General features: G+C 43.2%; 2 protein-coding genes across 6 annotated transcripts in view; one reads left to right on the top strand and one right to left on the bottom strand.

Moving 5' to 3' along the window:
• The first annotated feature begins 411 nt into the window (after nucleotides 1–411).
• ckbb (creatine kinase, brain b) lies at nucleotides 412–5185 on the top strand. The gene is made up of 8 exons (XM_076272399.1): nucleotides 412–506; nucleotides 1351–1555; nucleotides 2332–2486; nucleotides 2831–2963; nucleotides 3197–3368; nucleotides 3853–3976; nucleotides 4226–4415; nucleotides 4699–5185. The coding sequence occupies exons 2-8, from the start codon at nucleotides 1363–1365 to the stop codon at nucleotides 4875–4877; spliced, it is 1146 nt and encodes a 381-aa protein (XP_076128514.1). The 5' UTR covers nucleotides 412–506; nucleotides 1351–1362; the 3' UTR covers nucleotides 4878–5185.
• Nucleotides 5186–8446: 3261 nt separating this feature from the next.
• Nucleotides 8447–18381, bottom strand: part of LOC143110437 (MAP/microtubule affinity-regulating kinase 3) — a 65369-nt gene continuing 55434 nt past the window's right edge. The window contains exons 15-18 of one of the 5 annotated variants that reach the window (XM_076273326.1): nucleotides 18016–18318; nucleotides 15531–15557; nucleotides 12280–12324; nucleotides 8447–10708 (exon numbers count right to left, since the gene is read on the bottom strand). In XM_076273326.1, coding sequence (XP_076129441.1) covers nucleotides 10363–10708; nucleotides 12280–12324; nucleotides 15531–15557; nucleotides 18016–18318 — 721 coding nt within the window. In that variant the 3' untranslated portion in view covers nucleotides 8447–10362. Of the gene's footprint in view, nucleotides 10709–12279; nucleotides 12432–15530; nucleotides 15558–18015; nucleotides 18319–18381 lie in introns of all 5 variants that reach the window. The other 4 variants (XM_076273328.1, XM_076273327.1, XR_012984158.1 and 1 more) reach the window with 4 other exon arrangements.

Below are 18381 nucleotides of genomic sequence, written 5' to 3'. Positions count from 1 at the left end.
AGGATGTAGGCTAGCATAATGTTGGGGGCTGGTCTATACATTAAAAGACCACATTTTCACTCTCAGCTTTCATACAGTATACTTGTTACAAAAACATACACACAACTAAATAATAAACGTGTCAAGCTACTGTTTATCAAGTGACGCTCACGTTTTCCTATCACCCATATAATACCATGACAATAGCCTATTTGATTTGGTGGTAGAGATATCATGGAGTTCCACCACATTCATTTTACGACGATTGTCAATCACCACAGCAGAGCTCTCAAGGAAAAAAAACCATGTGATCCTTGGAAGCAATTGCTCAGCGCTGTCTGGTTGCGTGCATGCCCTCTCCAATAGAATGAATGGACTCAAATAGCACCCAATCAAAAATGGGCTCTCTTCGCGTATAAAACCGAAGGAAAGCAGCTTATTTCTGGACACCATTATCAGTGTTGGTGTGCTTGTTTGTGGTCTTGAAAAAGGATTTTTGTCTCTTTCCCAAAGAAAATCGACATACGGTAGGGTATTTTTTTTTTTGTCAAATGCCTAACCGTAGACGGCTTATTGTAGACGATGCTTGTGGTATTGTCATATTTCCGTTTTGTAATGTGTTTGAGCAATTGACAGTGCCATTTTTGGTCATAAACCAGCATAATGGGTAGAACAAAGGCATAGCTGCTACCTTAATAAAGGATATGGCTTTTGGAAACGGTAGATGTTTTTACGCATGTTTGTCATGTATTGAGCAATACTATATCAAAAAAAGGATGTTGTAAAGCATAACTATAGTTGTGCCGTCTTAACTTGTTATTGTTTTGATTGACTGTGCAAAGTAAGCTTTGTGAAAAGATGCAGTTATCACAATGTCCTTACGTGCTGGCAACGACCTTGCGGTCTCTTCCTAACACTCGGTCCTCGGTGACGTTCACTGAAGGTGCTGCGCACTACGCATTCTTATTCGGGCACAACCTCTTGTGCCTCAATGCTCACATTTGTCGCAAGTGTTGGCAAAATATTTTGCATGAATGCAAATGTTGAGAAAAACCGTTATGTCTGCACGATGATGGGTGCATTTCAAACAATAGTTATAACGATTCTGTTAAATGGTTCAATCGCATTTCTACTTGATATGAGCACTGTAATGGCCTAATCGTCACAACAAATTCAATCCCATCCAAATGTGACCCAAGCAGGTTATAAATTCTAACCTCTCGATTTCATTGCATACAGTTGGGACCTTTAATGCTGTTACGTCACTATTAATGCGGCTAAATTGGTCGATCCGTTTTGGCACCAAGGGATGACTTCCCTGATATTTCAAGTTAATCATCAAGTTAATTAACGGTCTCTTTGCCAACCCAGGTGAGAACAATCATGCCTTTCGGTAACACTCACAACTCGATGAAGATGAACTACTCCGCGGAGCAGGAGTACCCCGACCTCAGCCAGCATAACAACCACATGGCGAAGGTGCTGACTCCGGAGATGTACGCAAACCTCCGGGACAAACAAACCCCCAGTGGATTTACTCTGGATGATGTCATTCAAACTGGGGTTGATAACCCAGGTAAAGTTACCCCAGACCCTTTGTTTGCAAAATCACTTGAGCTGTCCACTAGGTATCCTAATAAAACGGCCAACTATTGACTCCTTGCAATAAAAAATCCTCCCCGTTCATGCTGCGACCGTCCCAGGTTGGGATTGCATTCTTCTAGGACCAACTCCATCTTATGTAAAAAGCTCAACATTCTTGCCGCTCAATATGACGAGCTTATCCAGAGGAATTTAGGGTTTGCCTCAATTTACATCAGGATCTAACCACATCTCTAACTTTTATAAATATGTGCAGAGGTCATTATGGTCAAAGCGTCTAAACGCTCACCGTTTTTTGCAGTAGGATTCCGAAAGGCTCTTCTTAGTGATTTGTAACACGGTGACGACCGCAATTTCATTTTCCATTCCAATTTGCTCACCTGATTCGCTACCAAGACATCGCTATTAGCAGGTGGCTGGCGATTTATATAGGCCTATAGGCTATTTAAGTCTAATTTCAATGTGCATTAGCCTACTGATTCAGAAGGTATGAATGGAGGGGGGAGGGGGCTTACTGTAGCTGCCACTGGCAAATGCATTACGATGCATTATGGCGTCCCAAGGCCAACGGGTTCATTGTAGCGCCTGTTCAGATGGAATGTTCTGATGGACCACTAGGGCTCCATAAATATGTTAACTAACAATTGTAGGCTATACTAAGTTGAAAATAACACTGTTTAATTGATGATTATTATGATCTTGTGTCTAAAATATTTTTCTGGAACGTCATTTGTGTCTTTCCACTTTTAGGTCATCCCTTCATCATGACTGTTGGGTGCGTGGCTGGAGATGAGGAGACCTATGAAGTCTTCAAGGAGCTGCTTGACCCAGTCATCGAGGACCGCCACGGCGGATACAAGCCCACAGACACACACAAGACTGACCTGAACCCAGACAACCTGCAGGTGAGTCCCAATAACCAACAAGACATACAAAAATAAAAATACAATTTGTTTTCCCAGTGAAGGCTATTTATTTTGGTGTATGTTGGTTTTTATTTTTGAGCTTGGTAATATTGAGCATAATTTCAAGCATTGGTAGACTAAGCAGAGTAATCCCCTAAGGAAAAGGCAGTTCATTTTGAGATTAGTAGTCTATTTGTCACTGCCAGTATATAACTTAACATGATGGTGCCCAACACATTCACAACATGTATACTATACAATCTGAAATGCACAAATGCATTTGTGGTGTCTGAATGTATTTGAATTGGTTTGTGGGTAATGTAGTCTTTGTGGCTTGCCTTTAGGGTGGAGACGACCTGGACCCCAACTACGTTCTGAGCTCAAGAGTGCGAACTGGCAGGAGCGTCCGTGGGTTCTGCCTGCCTCCACACTGCAGCCGTGGGGAGAGGCGTGGCATCGAGAACCTGTCCATTGAGTGTAAGGACCCATTCACTAACTTAAGTGACTTTTCTCTTTCTGCTTTTTTAAATGGTATACAACAGATTTGTTTCCCCCATATAAAAGAGAATGCGTTTACATTTGGTATTAGTCACACATCTATGTATAGAATAAAAATGAATGTCTCAGAGAAACTGTTTGAATTAAGACTGTTTTCAATTGATTTTCATTAAAAAAAAAAAATAATTGTCATCCCCTCCCCCTCCCCCCAGCCTTGAGCTCCTTGGATGGAGACCTAAAAGGAAAGTACTACGCGCTGAGGAACATGACGGAAGAGGAACAGCAACAGCTGATCGACGATCACTTCTTGTTCGACAAGCCTGTGTCCCCGCTGCTTCTGGCCTCTGGGATGGGACGTGACTGGCCCGATGCCAGGGGCATTTGGTGAGTCCATCCTCAAGGCCATCCATCCAGGCCACTGTGTTGGCCTCTCCCTTGGCCTCACCCTTTTCTATCCATCATCCATGTTGGGGAGCCACAGATATTTGGAATGGATGGCACAATGTTTGCAATATTGCATTATTTATTTATTTTTGGTAATCAGCTTGTAATGCAGATATTTCCTATATATTTCCTTCATATTAATTTAGAGATGCATCATAAATGGGTCCAGTAGGTATTTGGAGTACTCAGTGGTTTATTCAATTTTAATTCGGCTGCCAGACATTTGGCCTAATCCGAAGGAACGGTAAATTGTGCAAAAAATAAACATGAACATGCATATAACTACTCTGGTAGTAGAGCTTATCTTTTTAATGCATGGCTATTAATATGAATGCCTAGCTTTGCTTGCTTCTGTTGCTGAGATTCTGTAATCCTCAACATGTTTTCATATGTATATATATATATATATTTTTTTTTTGTTCAGGCACAATGAATCTAAAACCTTCCTGGTCTGGGTGAACGAGGAAGACCACTTGCGTGTCATCTCTATGCAGAAGGGAGGCAACATGAAGGAAGTCTTCACTCGCTTTTGCGAAGGCCTCACAAAGGTAGATACTCGTACTCGTAGATGGTGGCAAAATATATTGTGCTATTTTAAGCGCACTATATATTGGCACAAGGAGTAACATCCTGGGATTTGGAGTTGAGTTCTACTGCGATTTGTCAAATCATTTTGTGTTTTTATTATACCTTTAAGAACTAAAAACTAAAGTAGCAGGGATGTAAGGATTTGAATGAAAATGCATTTGTAAGATGCATAGATGTATAGTAGTCTGACTCCACGCCTGTTCCTGCAGATTGAGTCCTTATTCAAGGATAAGGGCCATGAGTTCATGTGGAACGAGCACCTGGGCTACGTGCTGACCTGCCCCTCTAACCTGGGCACCGGGCTGCGAGGTGGTGTTCACGTCAAGCTGCCCAACGTCAGCAAGCACGAGAAGTTCGGCGAGATCCTCAAGAGGCTCCGGCTCCAGAAACGCGGCACAGGTAAGACTTCAGGGTGCATGCTGGAGCTTTAGGTACACTCAGCCTCAGGGGGGGTGGGGGGGCTACATGCTGTTTTGGTTGTCATGAGTATGACCGTAATGGGACTCAAATCATTCAAACGTAGCAATGATTGCTGTGTAAACTCCATTAAAAGTAATGTTGATGCAGCACCATATTTTATATAAAGGACTGTAGTGTGTGTGTGTGTGTGTGTGTGTGTGTGTGCCTTCATCTTTTTAGTCATGAATTCATCTAAATTTGAATTGCTCCCTTGTTCCTCCAGGTGGCGTCGACACCGCTGCAGTAGGTGGAGTGTTTGACATTTCCAACGCTGACCGCCTAGGCTTCTCAGAGGTCGAGCTGGTGCAGATGGTGGTTGATGGCGTCAAGCTGCTCGTTGACATGGAAAAGCGCTTGGAGGCTGGCCAGTCAATCGACGACCTCATGCCCGACCAGAAGTAAACGCTCTCCTGTGTGTGTGTGCGCGTGTCCGTCCAAACCCCCCCCCCCCCCCCCCCCATTCCTTGTCACCAACCTATTTGAGCCGCAGTCCACCCCACCCACCTCCACCAGTGGTCTCCCCCTCTGTCCTTCAAAAACCAATAATCTTAACTACATCGAGGGATACACTCTGCCCGAGCGAGTTAGTGGCACTAAAGTTTAGATGAGTCTTCCATCAGTGAATGATGAAGGATTTTGTATCTCAGACATCTTGCACTGTTTGAAGATGGATCTTAACACCTGAAATAAAACATCTCTGGCCCATGGAATCATCTGTGTCTTGGTTTGTTTGTTTATTTTATTTTATTTCTATCACAAGTGGGCTCACAACTTCCACACATGCTCAACAACTAACATTGCTTTGGTGGTTGTTCAAAGTCTACATGCCCTTTTCCCTACTAACACCTGCCCATAATATTTGTTCTTTAGTGGAAGTGATGTGTCACTGCTAAGGCCAAGCAATCCTCTTGAAGGGAAGCATGAGCACAACTGATTGATACTCTATACTCTGAGTGTGTTTACATTTCAATATCTGGTCTCCTTATGGTCCAAGTAGCAGTGCTTGAATTGGGAGCGCCACAGTTAGAAATGTCAAATGCCACATTGTCTTCATGGTTTGTTTATGGTACTTAGCATATGCTTTGCCTTTTACCCAAAATATAAACTTACGTTTAAAGAAATTACATAGCCTTTATAAAGTAATAGAATAAACCATAAATGTATACAAACCACAACACCTTTTATAAGGTAAACAGTCAGATGCTGGATTACAAAACCATCGCTAGAACAAAGAGCAGTAGGCAAATTATTCCACAAGTGATCACAGAAGAAAAGTCTTGTCAGAAGGCCGACATGGCAGGTGCTCAGAGGACCGCAGTGGACGAAAGGGGACGTAGAGCTGGATCATGGAATTAAGATGGCAAGGAGCTGATCCAATAAGTGTCCTATAGGCCAGAGGGAGGGATTTGAGAGTTTAATTCTGGCTGCTATAGGAAGTTGGTTTAAGGTCCTGGAGTTGCCAAAATGGAAATGATGGAAAATGATTAAAGTGAACTGATTTTATCTTGGTTAACAAATACATTAATGATATATCAAAGCTTGTTAGATTTAATGTCTTCAATTACAAATACAAATTTGTATACATTTCATGAGACTATTGGTGTTAATGGAAACTGAAAGACTACATTCTGAGAGGATTCACGTTGAGATTTGTAACTGACTGCAATTTGAAATCTACTAGCCTCATTCAAGCCAAAGTGCAGTTTGTTGGCGTGCAGAGTTCCTCATGGTTTGTTGTACCTAACCAAGCACGCGTCTCTTAAAGGATAGTAGTTTGTTGCTAACTAGAGAGCTGGGAAATGACACGAGACCCACAGTGGCTTGCCCTATGATGCCATCTAGTGGCGGTGACTGGTGAGAACCGTATCTTTTTTTTAAGCCACACTTGTCACAAGCTCAAGAGACGGTGTTTCCTCTGCGTTGATTGGCGGCGCCCCACTGCAAAATGATTGATCCTACTGTATCAGAAATAGGGCAGATGCACATTGTAGTAGCAGTTGCCTTTTAAATGATCCTGCTGACATGTCCTTACCCCTGGATGCCGTTCACATTGCAATTTCAAACAAAGTAGAACTAGTCAGAGGTTATTAGTGCACGTCCAGTTTGACTCAGGTTGCGGACTGGCTTGCAGTCAATGCTAAAACAAATCTAGAGGAAACACAGAGGCAGTATTTTCTAAAATGACATAACAAAATCTTTGCTATTGCTTGTATCAAATCTTCACTCATACTCTGTTATGATCATTTGTAACACTAATAATATCTGGGCATGGGTGTTGGGGTCGGGTGGGTTTAGGGGGAGCTTGAGCGAATGTGTAGGTATGTTGTACTGCAATGTGTCTTTTGTATTTTCCAGTCCTACCGAGGACCATCTCGCATTATCACTAGTCTGTGGATGTGCATCAATAGACCATTCTGTCCAGCTGTGTAATGTTTCATTATGTAGGTAAGGCATCTGGGAATCAGTTTCCAACAAAATCCTCATTTGTACAAAGATCGACTTAGAAAAACTTATCTTCTCATTGTTACTGATACTTTTAATATTGTGGACATTATTTGGACAAATGAAAGGATTAATGGTGTCAAACTGTAAGGTAATTTGCTCTCTATTTGTAGCAACTTAAAGATGCCTTATGTTTTTATAAAAGTCTCCCATCTCATCACACATTCACACCTACAGTGACAGTCTGGCTCCTAACTTGTCACATTTTCATGCTTGGTCTTCGGACCCCTTGTCATCACTTTTCAGGGCCCAGTTGCCCAGTGTCTCTGACTTTGGTATGAAAAAAATATATATCCATTTTAATTGCAGTCATTTTACCCAAGCCTAGCAATAATGACAATAAACAATAATGGTACAGCAGCAACAAAACTGAAAGTCAACAAAATAACCTTCACATAGCATAGTGCTTTGTTATGAAAAGTATGTGGCTTCTTGAAGAACAATTCAGCACATAGAGTGTAAGTGGTAGAGAAAACACAGATGAATAACTAGAAGCTGGACTGAAGCAGAGTTAGTAAAGCAGGCTTAAGCAGTTTGAACTGTTGGCAATATGCGGACTGTGTGAAGATGTATCTTGCGTCTGCCTGTTGCTCACAACCTTAGTTGAAGTTAGCCCTGATGTTCTTGTCTGATAAAACTTTGGTCCTACAATGATCTGACCAGTCTGGGGGTGAAGCAGGAAGGCATAGCATATTTAGCGGTAACATTTACAAAATCTAAGCGAACAAAACGCTTGAGTTTCTTAAGGGGTGCGGCAAAAATGAAAGCCGAACAGCTCCTACGCTTTAGGGGCATATGATTTGACTTATTTGATATAGGCCTATGCAATATACTAAGCAAGTATACATTAGCCTGATTAAATGCTTTGATTTAAATATATTCTACCCATATTCAAAGAGCTATAACAAATACAGAGATGTAGACATAACTGTCCATCAACAAGAGTTTAAATGGATATGTGGACCTTCAGACGGTGTGGGGTGGGTTGAGCAACCCATGGGGACCTCCCTCGGCTACACCCCTGATTTTCAGAGCACAAGTACCACTTTGACATCCGTTTTAAACATGCAGCACAGTGGGATTGTGTAGGCCGGTACTCTGATTTTGACCAGAAAACTGTGCACAGGCTGTAATGCTGCAACCGAGAGGGGAGGTTACAACCTGTTCACTCAAAGGCAGTAAAAAGTAATTCATGAATGTATATTTTCTCCACAATGCACCTAAATTTAAACACTCAAATAAATACTTAAAAAGAAAAGAAATCACGAAATGCACGAAGAACCTATAGGAACAATTATGACTACTACCCTTCAGAAATATAATTACTTCAATATTATTGGTTTTGAAGCATTTATGTTTTTTCCACAACAAAAACCACTGATTGCACCTTAAAAGGTGGCAAGCACAAGATATGATACCCACCCACCCACACACACACATACACCAATGAGACAGACCCATGAAGAGACTGCTTTTAGAGTGTTTTAATGGAGACACTGATTAACCTTAACCTGTGATGAGTTACATTAAGTTTGTTTCTGGCTATAAGCCAGACTTAAAAAAAAAGGAAGAAAACAAAACAAAATCAAAAACAAACAAAAAAAAGTACATCATGATGCTGTGGTCGCCAAACTAATACACATTATTTATTTACATTCCAACCAGAAATAAGACAAAACATAATCAGTAAAATAAACAAAACAACAAAAATGACAGTGCTAGAATACGAAGGGGTATGGAGTGAATACTGGTGATCTGGTTGTGTGGCGACTTGAACTCTGACCTTTGAACGCTTTACTGTGCCAACACCACTGACCTCGCCGGGTCAAGAGCTAGCAGAGGGCATTCTGGTAAGGTCCAGGAATATAAACAAAACAATTAAAATACATAAGGAAGGAAAATCTTCCTAACCACTCTCACTTTCTCTCTCTCTCTCTCTCTCTCTCTCTCTCTCTCTCTCTCTTTAATAATTATATTATTTAACCAACTCAGTATAGACTCAAAGTCATGAGACACTGCAAAAAGCATTGTCCCCAATTTTTAACGCTTGTGTGTTTGCAAGTGTGTTCCTGTGAGCATGTCTGTGTGTGTGTGTGTGTGTGTGTGTGAGAGAGCAGTCTCTTCTGACGTGTGTCGCCGCTTCCAGTCTACTTTTCTGGATCGAGGCTCTTCCACTCCCTCTCGTTTTGTGAGGCCAACTATGTGCACAGCAGAGCCTAAAAAAAGGCTTTGAATGCTCATCCCCTGTTCAGCGCTTCGTCTCTGGGAACGGATTCCGTGTGGTCCTGGGAGTGGGGCTACTGCTCCTTTGGCAGGCTGACCAGAACTGACCAGCTCTATTGCTCAGGGCAAGTGTGATGAGGGGTGACTCAGCAGGGTTACTAATGGGGAGTGAGTGAGTGTGTGTGTGTGTGTACAGTATGTGTGTGTGTGTGTGTGTGTGAGCAGGTGGCTGCTTGTGCACTGATTAAGGTGCAAATAGGGTGTGTTCTTTAGATGAGAAAGCACCACCATCACCCATAGAGACATAAATGAAACAAACAAAAACAGACAAAACGGAAAACAAACAAGAATAAAACAGACTATGTTCACATCAAAGAAAATGTGTGAGCGTGAGTGTGTGTGTGTGCGTGTGCAACTTATGGCTCTGTCCTACCCTGCCTGGACCAACTCATACTGGGCCGAGAGAAGGGTGGCATGGGCCGTGCTATGTGCCGGTTCCACCGACAGGGGGCGTCGTGGGCCTGAGACCAGGCCAGCGGGGGACAGCGTGGGGATGGGTGGAGCCACTGCTTTCAATCCCCTCTTTTTTTTCTGTGACATTTTTTTTGTTGTTTATTTATTTTTTTGCTTTTGTTTTCTTGTGTGAAGCGACTTTTTCCTGTGCTGAGGTTTTGGAGTGAGTGGGCCGGTGGGTGACTATGGCCCAAAAGGCCAACTAATGCAGTAGTGCACAATAAAAAAAAAAAAAAAAAAAGAGAAAACAACAGACAAATTCCTCACTTTTTTTTTATCACCAACGAACGCATCAATAATAATTATTAATAATAATAATAACAATAATAATAATAATAATAATAATAACATCAACAATGGAAAGATGCAGGAAATTATTGCCTAAGGCATAAGTCTATACATTATTTTCTGGTACATACTTTGTAAGTGTTTTGAGCGCTATTTTCAGTATTTGCTACCATTTTTGTTTGTTCATAAACAATGTACAGCTTGATTATGCTAGTTTTTTTGTGTGCCTTTAGTCCTTTAGTCGCTTTTTTTCACATTTTCTCTGGTATCGTTTTGTTTCGTTTTTGTACGTACGTCACTGTTATTTTTTTGTCTTTTTCCCCCCTCCCCCTCCTCTTGTCAATTAGGGTTTCCCAGGTTTTTACAGCTTTAACTCGTTGGCGATTTTGGAGGCGATGTTCTTGAAGGCGATGGACGTCCCCGATATCCGTTTGAAGCGCACGCCGTTGAGTGAGAGGCGGGGAAGCTTGCACACCTCCATCTCCCATTGGACGAGGCTTTCGGCGTGGCCGTCGCCGTGGACGCAGAGGAGCAGGAATCGCTCGCGCTGCTCGTAGTCACAGTTGTTGGCGTCCAGCACCTTGCGGATCTCGCGCATCATGTCGGCCGGGTCCATAGACGAGGTGGTCTTCATGCTCCACGTGAAGCGCAGCGAGCGGGGCTTGCTATCCTTGCCGTCCTCCTTGGTCTCTCCAGAAACGTTGCGACTAGATAATGGAGAAAGGAGGAGCAGAGGCATAAAAGTGGGTCAGTCTCAAAAAGGGCACAGCGGTACATGGTGTGTGGTTGCACTGTGGGAATTGTAGTTTTATTTTAAGTCAAAACGTATGTAATATAGTATAGTATATGAATATAGTATAGTTAATATATGAAAAAAAATCTACTGAATGCCTGAATATTACCCATAACATACAATATAATATGGTTGGGCACAGTAACCGCCAAATATCTTTTACCATAACATATTAGGCATAGTAGAACATATTCTTAACATAAATTGGGATGGCAAACATAGTATGTGTTGGTGTGTTGCTTGGTATGTTGTTAAGACCTAAAACATTAAAGAAGAACCTGAACAGAATATCACGGAAACAGTGGGTGTCGGTGTTCTTGAGGAAGCTCAATAGGAGAATTCGTGAGTGACGTAAGGTAGCATCATCGTGCTGTGACTAACACGTCCATGCATGCATGAGGTGTTCACATGACATAAGCATGGCAGCCATGCAGGCTTCTGGAGAGCATGCAAATACTGGGCTGAGCACACAGTTTTTTGGTGTTTTATGCCCCCAACGTTGTCTTCAAGGCAGTACTGCCTGGAAGGCACTAGGGTTAGGCCTGGGTTAAGGTTAGGGTTAGAGTTGGGGTTAGGTTTAGGATTAGGTGCCTTTAAGCCAGCGGTGGCAGCGCTGCTGGAAGACTACGTTGGGGGCATAAAACACCATTGAGCGCTCACAGTCACATGACTGCAACAGAACCACTCAAACACCTCCCTCTTGATGACCTTGGCCTGGTTTCAGTTCTCACACTTGCACCTGAACGTGTGCAATGTGATTAGACCACCGGATTTGTAGACCAAATGGGTCAATCAAGCGCCCTTGGAGTAGACTGGGAAACAATTGGGCAACTAGACTGATGGAGATCTTCTCTTTGTTTTTTGCTCTGTTTCAGCACAAGGTGTCAGCAGAGAGCCAAAGATGGACTCTCTGGGTTCCTCTCCTTGCAACTTATGGGCTCATGGAATGAAATATGGCCCAAGAGACCCACTTCATCTTGTGCACTTGCTGACTACCCGAGGGCTATCTGGGAAGTAATGGAATCCTGTGCTAAGCGATGCAATAATGGGTTGACAATGAACATGTCTGCTGAGCATGGCATTTCACAAATGAAACCCCCCCCCCCCCTCCCCTTCTTGTCTGCTGTTGACTGGGTGCACCTCTCTGGTAGCCTAGAAATCTAGACGCACCCTAGCGGCAGCGAATTACATTTGCTGCCAGGGCTAGTCTAGCAACTCTCCTTTGGCTTGTGAGCTGGAAAAATGAAACTTCTATCAGGACAATCAAATATGAAACCTGCCGCTTGCCGCTGGCTAATGTGATCCCCGCCTAATTGGAAAAAGATAAAAGGGCGGGTCTAACCCCCACTGATGACGGTGGATGGGGAGAGACTGAGTGGAGTACAGGCCTCCCCATCCTACCCCACCTCCACCAAAAAAAAAAAAAAAAAAAGAACTACACAAAAAATAAAACACCCCCCTTCAGAGCGTCAACCCAAGTCTCACCTTGAACCCTCATATCTCCCATTCCTCTCAAACTCTGCTGGCCCTCTTCAGAGACGAGAGTTGGAGAAGAGGAAAAAAAAGAGGAGAGAAAGAGAGAGAGAGAGAGGAAAAAGCAATGAGAGTTCATCTCCGTGACAACAACCAGACGTTATCTATGGACCAGAGTGACAAAAAACAAAAACAAATAGCAAGTCAGCGTTTTGAAGGTAGAGAATAGTGGATGAAAATGTGTGTTAGTCATTTTGGGGGGAAAAAAGAGTCAACAACCTGTTAGCACGTTAGTTTCTGCTCTCTTTTAGTGCTAGCATACACAGCTGGATTAAAAAAAGGCACATTTTTTTTGGCCTCAATGTATGTTTGACAGCTGCATCAGCCGAGGCAGACTTTCTTTAGGTGGACATCCTATGAGCAAGGAACTTAACTTCCTGTCCAAAAAGTCCAAAGCTGAGTCAGCAGTCTTCACTGCCTCCACAACAAAAAACAGGGGAAGAGGAAAACTAGAGCAAGGGCAGAGGAGACATCTAAACTCTCAGTGAGTGTGCTTAAGTGTACAAGTGTGCTTCCTCCACAATGGGACACTTCGAACAAGATAAGATTAGTTTAGCCAAACAAATAACACATATGTACAACATTAATGGTAGACATTGACACATGATGCAAACAGAAACCGTGTTTACGAGTAGACGGACATAAAAAAAAAACATTTCAAGGACAATTGAATGCAGATTCACTCAAACGACAGAATATGGAAAACAATCGTGCTGGAATAGAGAGAAGAAGGATTACATAGTGAGGTAAAGAGAGAGAGAGAGAGAGAGAGAGAGGGAGAAAGATAAAGAGAGAGAGTGGAGGCAAGCATATGAGAGACAAAATAACATGGAAGAACAGATGTTGCGAGAGGGAGAGAGAAAAGTAAGAAATAAATAAATAAAAAGAAAGACATAGATAAAGTCATTGCATGAGAGGGGAAAGGCTATGGAGTGAGAAATGGATGGTGAGAGAGGGAACTGGATGACTCCTGCGAGGCATGCAGGATGTGTCCCGAGAAAGAGAGAGAGAGAGAGAGAGTAAGAGGAGAGAGGTGGCAAAAGCTCGGACAGATGGCCTACAGTGGCCTGAGGGACTTCCGGCCGACCAGAAAGTCCCCGGAAAGGGGACGACCACTGGCGGAACAGCTGCTCACTGCTCAGACCGCACGTTTCACTCGTAGTGCATGTTCCATAAAAAATCACTAGAAAAATGGCTCGTGCCTGTGCTTGGCTGCAATACTCTTTTGTTTTGTTGCTATTGCCTTCTCAAAAAAATAGGTCTGAGAAATTTCTATAGAAAATAAGCTTTAGGTTTGTTATTTACAATCAGTTAGAGGTTATAAATAAATAAATACATTTTGTTTTAATCAGGAAGGGGTTATAAGATGAGGGTTAAAGAGATTGCATCAGCTCTGCAAAAAAAAAAAAGGTTTGGTCTAATAAGACTCAAATATCGCAAAAAAATTATACGTAAACGTCAATAAAGTGCTATTTCACAAAAGTGAAATGGAAACACATTTTTCGCATTTAGGTGAGTCACATGACCCAACACATTCAAAAGTGGCACGTTTCGTGTGGTTGGATGAGAATACTCATTTTTATAGTTGGTGCAAGTCTATAGCAAGCAAAAACAAAATTCAAACATTTCTAATGATGCCATCCCCAAATTGTCATGTTGCAGCTGGAAGGTACAAAGAGTTCAGATTTTGATCTTTTTTCCTTCTCTCACATTCCATTGCCCTCGATTCACTACCACAGCAATCACATTTTACGAAATCTGTTGTCACGGTTTCCTAGAATGACTATCGCAAGAAGATAAAACCCATCTTTAAACACACTACACTACATCACTCTGACCATTTGAAATAGGTTTTTTCCCTTCTTTTTTTACTTTTTGAATATATGTACTTTCTGAATATAAGTTTTGCACAAAGCTGTAATGGATACCCTGCAACTGATGCTGAACACTGATAGTCCCTATGCCGGGTGAACGGAAGCTGAAGAGACGGCAATGAGAAAATTACAAGAAATCTCTCCCCCAAAGGAGGACATGAACGTTGTTTCATGAACCACTATGTCCTCTACAAGGGAGACAGCCAATCACAGGATCCCTATGGCAACCAGCAGGACTTGAGAACCGGAGGTGCTTGGTGTGATAGACATCCTGAGCCAAGGCTAACTCCGGAACCTTAGGGGGCGCCCACGCACACAAATCGTCATGGGGCCTCCTTTGGGAACACTGTGCCAGGAGGAGAATAAAGTTATACCTGGAGCGAATGGGAGAGAACTGGAGAGGTGGGTGGGGATTTCTCGAGAGTCAACTACCAGTGGACAGGGGCAGGAGTTCCAGAGTTCGGGAGGGGCAAAGAGAGGGTGACTCCATCAAGGGGGCAGAAAGGGATGGAGGTGGGCTTGAGGATTGGAGTTGAGGGTTGAGGTTGGAAGGGTTTGCTTTCGAAAGCCTCGGTACCTGGTCTCCATCTCGTTACGAACCCCCTCTCAATCGCCACATCTGTCTGCAGCCATATTAAGCGCCCAGTAGGGTGGCCTGAATCGTACAAGAGTGTGTTAAGTCCGTTAAGCCCAGATCACACACAGACACAGAAGACATCTAGGAGGGGGGTGGTGGGGGTGGACCAAATACTCTTTAAGGCTATATGTCTCCAGAGAGACACGGTGTAGCTAAAATCAATTTGGCCGCTAATCGACCCATTTGATTCAGACACTCACAACAACACACAACAACTTACCTGTAAAAGAAACTTGGTGAAAAGTGTGAATGTTGCCATTTTTCTGTTTCTTTTCATTTTGTTTTGTTAAATTGGTAAAATAACAAAAGTGATATCAGGTCAGGTTTCAGGTGTGGGCAGGTTACTGTGCACAATTTTGCCCTGTGAGAAGGCATGCATGGGTGAACTAATAAGGGAACTGGTCCGGCGGGGCTCGGCTCGTCGTGACTGGCAGGAGGAGAAGGCACAGGACTAAGGCATGCTTAATCACACTCAGATCAAGGCTCAACAGAGAGTGTAAGAGTGAGTGTGAGAGAGTGAGAGAGACGAGACTGTCAGTGAGTTTGTTTTTCTCAGGCTTTTCGATGCAGCTGCTTGTCACACAAGTGGTAAATGCTTCACAAAAAAAAACGAAAAAGAAAGAATGAGAGAGAATAAATCTTTTGGTTAATGAAACACGAAAGGCAGGTTATGGAGTTATCAAATGTCCTACCTTTTGGTAAACCTGAATGACATATTTCTACAAAAAAAGAAAAAAAAAAAAAGAAGAAGGATATAAATACATTAATTAAAAAATGGATTATTAAACATCGATTAAATAGAAAGGCTGGTTGAGCAGGATTTGGTCCCGTCTCATCTGTGACATTGGTAACGCTCCACTTGCAGCTTAAGTCTAAAGAGAGCAATGTCAATTTTAATGCGATTTATTGTGGATTTAGTCAATTACTTAGTGTTATGAGAGTCATTCTTAGGTCATTAGCATCTGGATATTGTTCATGCTAAAGCTCGGTACTGTGCTGTTACTATTTCTGTAGCACTCGCTCGGGGGTATGTGGTCTGCTGTCATTAAACACTTGTGAGAAGCTAAGCATTGATCTATATCTAACTGAAATAGAAATTGCATTACTGTAAATGGAGACTAATGTGATTAGTGCGTAATATATTGTACAAAATCTTACAACCCCAATTAGAATTCAATGTGTGAAAGTGTTACAACAATTTGATGGTGCATTAGTACATCTGATTAAGCTTGCTGAAAAAGCATGGTTATTATGAGAGGATGGTTCAGCTAATACACTGAAGCCTTGGGAAGGGGATTGCAATTCAAAGTTGTTGTTTTTTTTTTTTGGGGGGGGGGGGGGGGGTTAGAGCAAAGCACAAACATGACTTTGACATTTCAAAAAGATCAAAAAGAAAGTAATACCACAGAAGAAAGAAATAATGGACCTCGTGCAAGAATATCTTTTATAGTCTTCACTTCACTTTGACTTCATTTGGCTTTATATAGCCTAACTATATGATGCCGTGTTAAACAAACATTCACAACAGTCAAACATCATGAAGGAGTCACACAGATGACCTGCTCATACTGTATGAGAACATGGTCTGACTCTGAAGCAACATGTGAATTAGCCGAAAACCTCTCACTAAGTATCTGCTATCCTGTTCAATTTGTCAACCTGCAACAGCTGACAATTTTGTAATTCTATTAAGAACTATTATTAAACATGTTCCAATATTCTTGTTTTAATGTTACTTAAACTAAAACGGAACAAAAGGTGGAAAAGCCCCAGGAGGGTGATGGGGAAATATGAAACCCTGAAATAGTTATTACATTAAGATGAGACATCCCATGTGCAATATCTTCAAAGCAGACCCAATGAAATAGAAGGTCTAAAACCTATTAATCATAAAAGACATTTCCTGTCTTTGAGGAACAAACGCCTTATGGTATACAACTCGTATTACAAGACTGGGCTATTCATTATTTTTGTCAGTGCCTAAGAGGAAACATGTTTCTATAATTGCTTGTACAAGATGCCCTCTGTCTGTTTTTACGAGGTTCTTGCATGAGGCCCAATGGTAGAACTGCGGTAACAAACAGCCCGGTTTATCTGATACCTTTGACCTAAAAAAAATTGTCTATGCGTTGGGCCAAGCAAGCGGTCAGCAGCGATGTCCCATATTTCCCAAAGAGCTACAGAAATGCCCCGCACTACGCAGATCGCTAAACGACTCCACTAAAAAATGGACCTCGGGCATAAGTTCATAAGTTTTGAAAGCCGCAGCAGGCCTGACTTCTCAAGGTACCTACCCACAACCACCCCTGCTCCGCAATGATCTACTGGGAGTATGTATGTATGTGTGTGTGTGTGTGTGTGTGTGGGGAGGGTGGTTTTGGGGGGGGGGGGGGGGGGGGTGTAGAGGACCTAGAGAAGAGGACCAAGTGAGGGAGTCCGATACGGGGGAGGAGATGATTCAGGTGAGCCATGCTCCGCAAACAGGGAGTCGGGGAACCACCACGACCATGACTGGGTGGGGATGGGCAGGAGGAGGTAGTGCTGCTGCGAGTCAAAGGGGAACGCGTGTGTGTGCGGGTTCATGTGTGTGTGTGACTCTGAGGAGGGGAAGGCCATCAGTGTAGGGGCGTCTATCAGTTCTGACTTCGGTGTTAGCCAGGGAGCAGCTCTGGGCATCACCCTGCAAGCATACAGGAGACTGCGTCCATGTGTGTCCTGCTGAACTGCCTGTCAGTATAAGGTATGTGTGTGTGTGTGTGTGTGTGTGTGTGTGTGTCTGTGTAAGCAAATGGCTGGTCATTTTGAATGGTGGAAGCAAAACCTATTCATGTTATTTTCAAAGCATACTTACTTTTCAGCACTGTATCAAACTTTTGCACACTGCTGTATATATTATACATAAAATATGGATGTGAAATATTATATATTTGTAGACACACACACACACACACACACACAAACACACACACACAGAAGCACGCACAGAAACACAAGCACAAGTGTGCTTGTGTATGTGTGTACATGATTGTATTATGTATATGTACAGTATATACGTGGTTGTATGTGTATACGTGTGTGTGCTGTACAGGCTGTGAGTGTGTGTGTGCTGTACAGGCTGTGTGGTTGTGTGTGTGGTTGTGTGTGTGTGTGTGTGTGTGTGTGTGTGTTGGGTCTTACCTGCGCGTGAGCTTGGAGGTGAGCTTGGTGAAGAGGTTGGTGGAGCCGCGGCTGCGCGCCTGAGAGAGCGGGGTGGCGTCGTGCGACAGCGTGGGCGAGGCTGGCGGGCCGTTGTAGGTGGCCGTGCGCCGCTCACGCAGCTGACCGCCGTGGAAGGTGCTCCGGCTGGCCGTGCCCCGCGGGAAACGCAGCCGGTCCGGCGGGGTGGCGCCGCTGCCGCTGCCGCTGCTGACGCTGTGCGTGGACGCGCCGCCAACGCCACTACCGCTGACCACGTGGCTCCGCTGACCAGCAACCGCCGTACTGAGGGGGGAGAGAGGGACACAGAGGAGGGAGAGAGGAGAGGAGGGGATGAGGTCATCACAA

The sequence above is a fragment of the Alosa pseudoharengus genome, unplaced genomic scaffold (assembly GCF_046254945.1).
Source record: "Alosa pseudoharengus isolate Yale_2024_CS ecotype anadromous, Long Island Sound unplaced genomic scaffold, YU_APseudo_1.1 YU_APseudo_1.1_scf_7, whole genome shotgun sequence".
Classification (NCBI taxonomy): Eukaryota; Metazoa; Chordata; class Actinopteri; order Clupeiformes; family Clupeidae; genus Alosa; species Alosa pseudoharengus.
The sequence above is the reverse complement of the archived record's forward strand: the minus strand, read 5'-3'. Positions and strand labels throughout refer to the sequence as shown.

Bases quoted from the DNA above. Each gene is read 5' to 3' on its own strand.
- ckbb (XM_076272399.1), top strand. From the start codon at position 1,363: ATGCCTTTCGGTAACACTCACAACTCGATGAAGATGAACTACTCCGCG. The intron at 2,487-2,830 runs GTGAGTCCCAAT...GCTTGCCTTTAG, and splicing joins TGAACCCAGACAACCTGCAG to GGTGGAGACGACCTGGACCC. The intron at 3,977-4,225 runs GTAGATACTCGT...CTGTTCCTGCAG, and splicing joins TTTGCGAAGGCCTCACAAAG to ATTGAGTCCTTATTCAAGGA.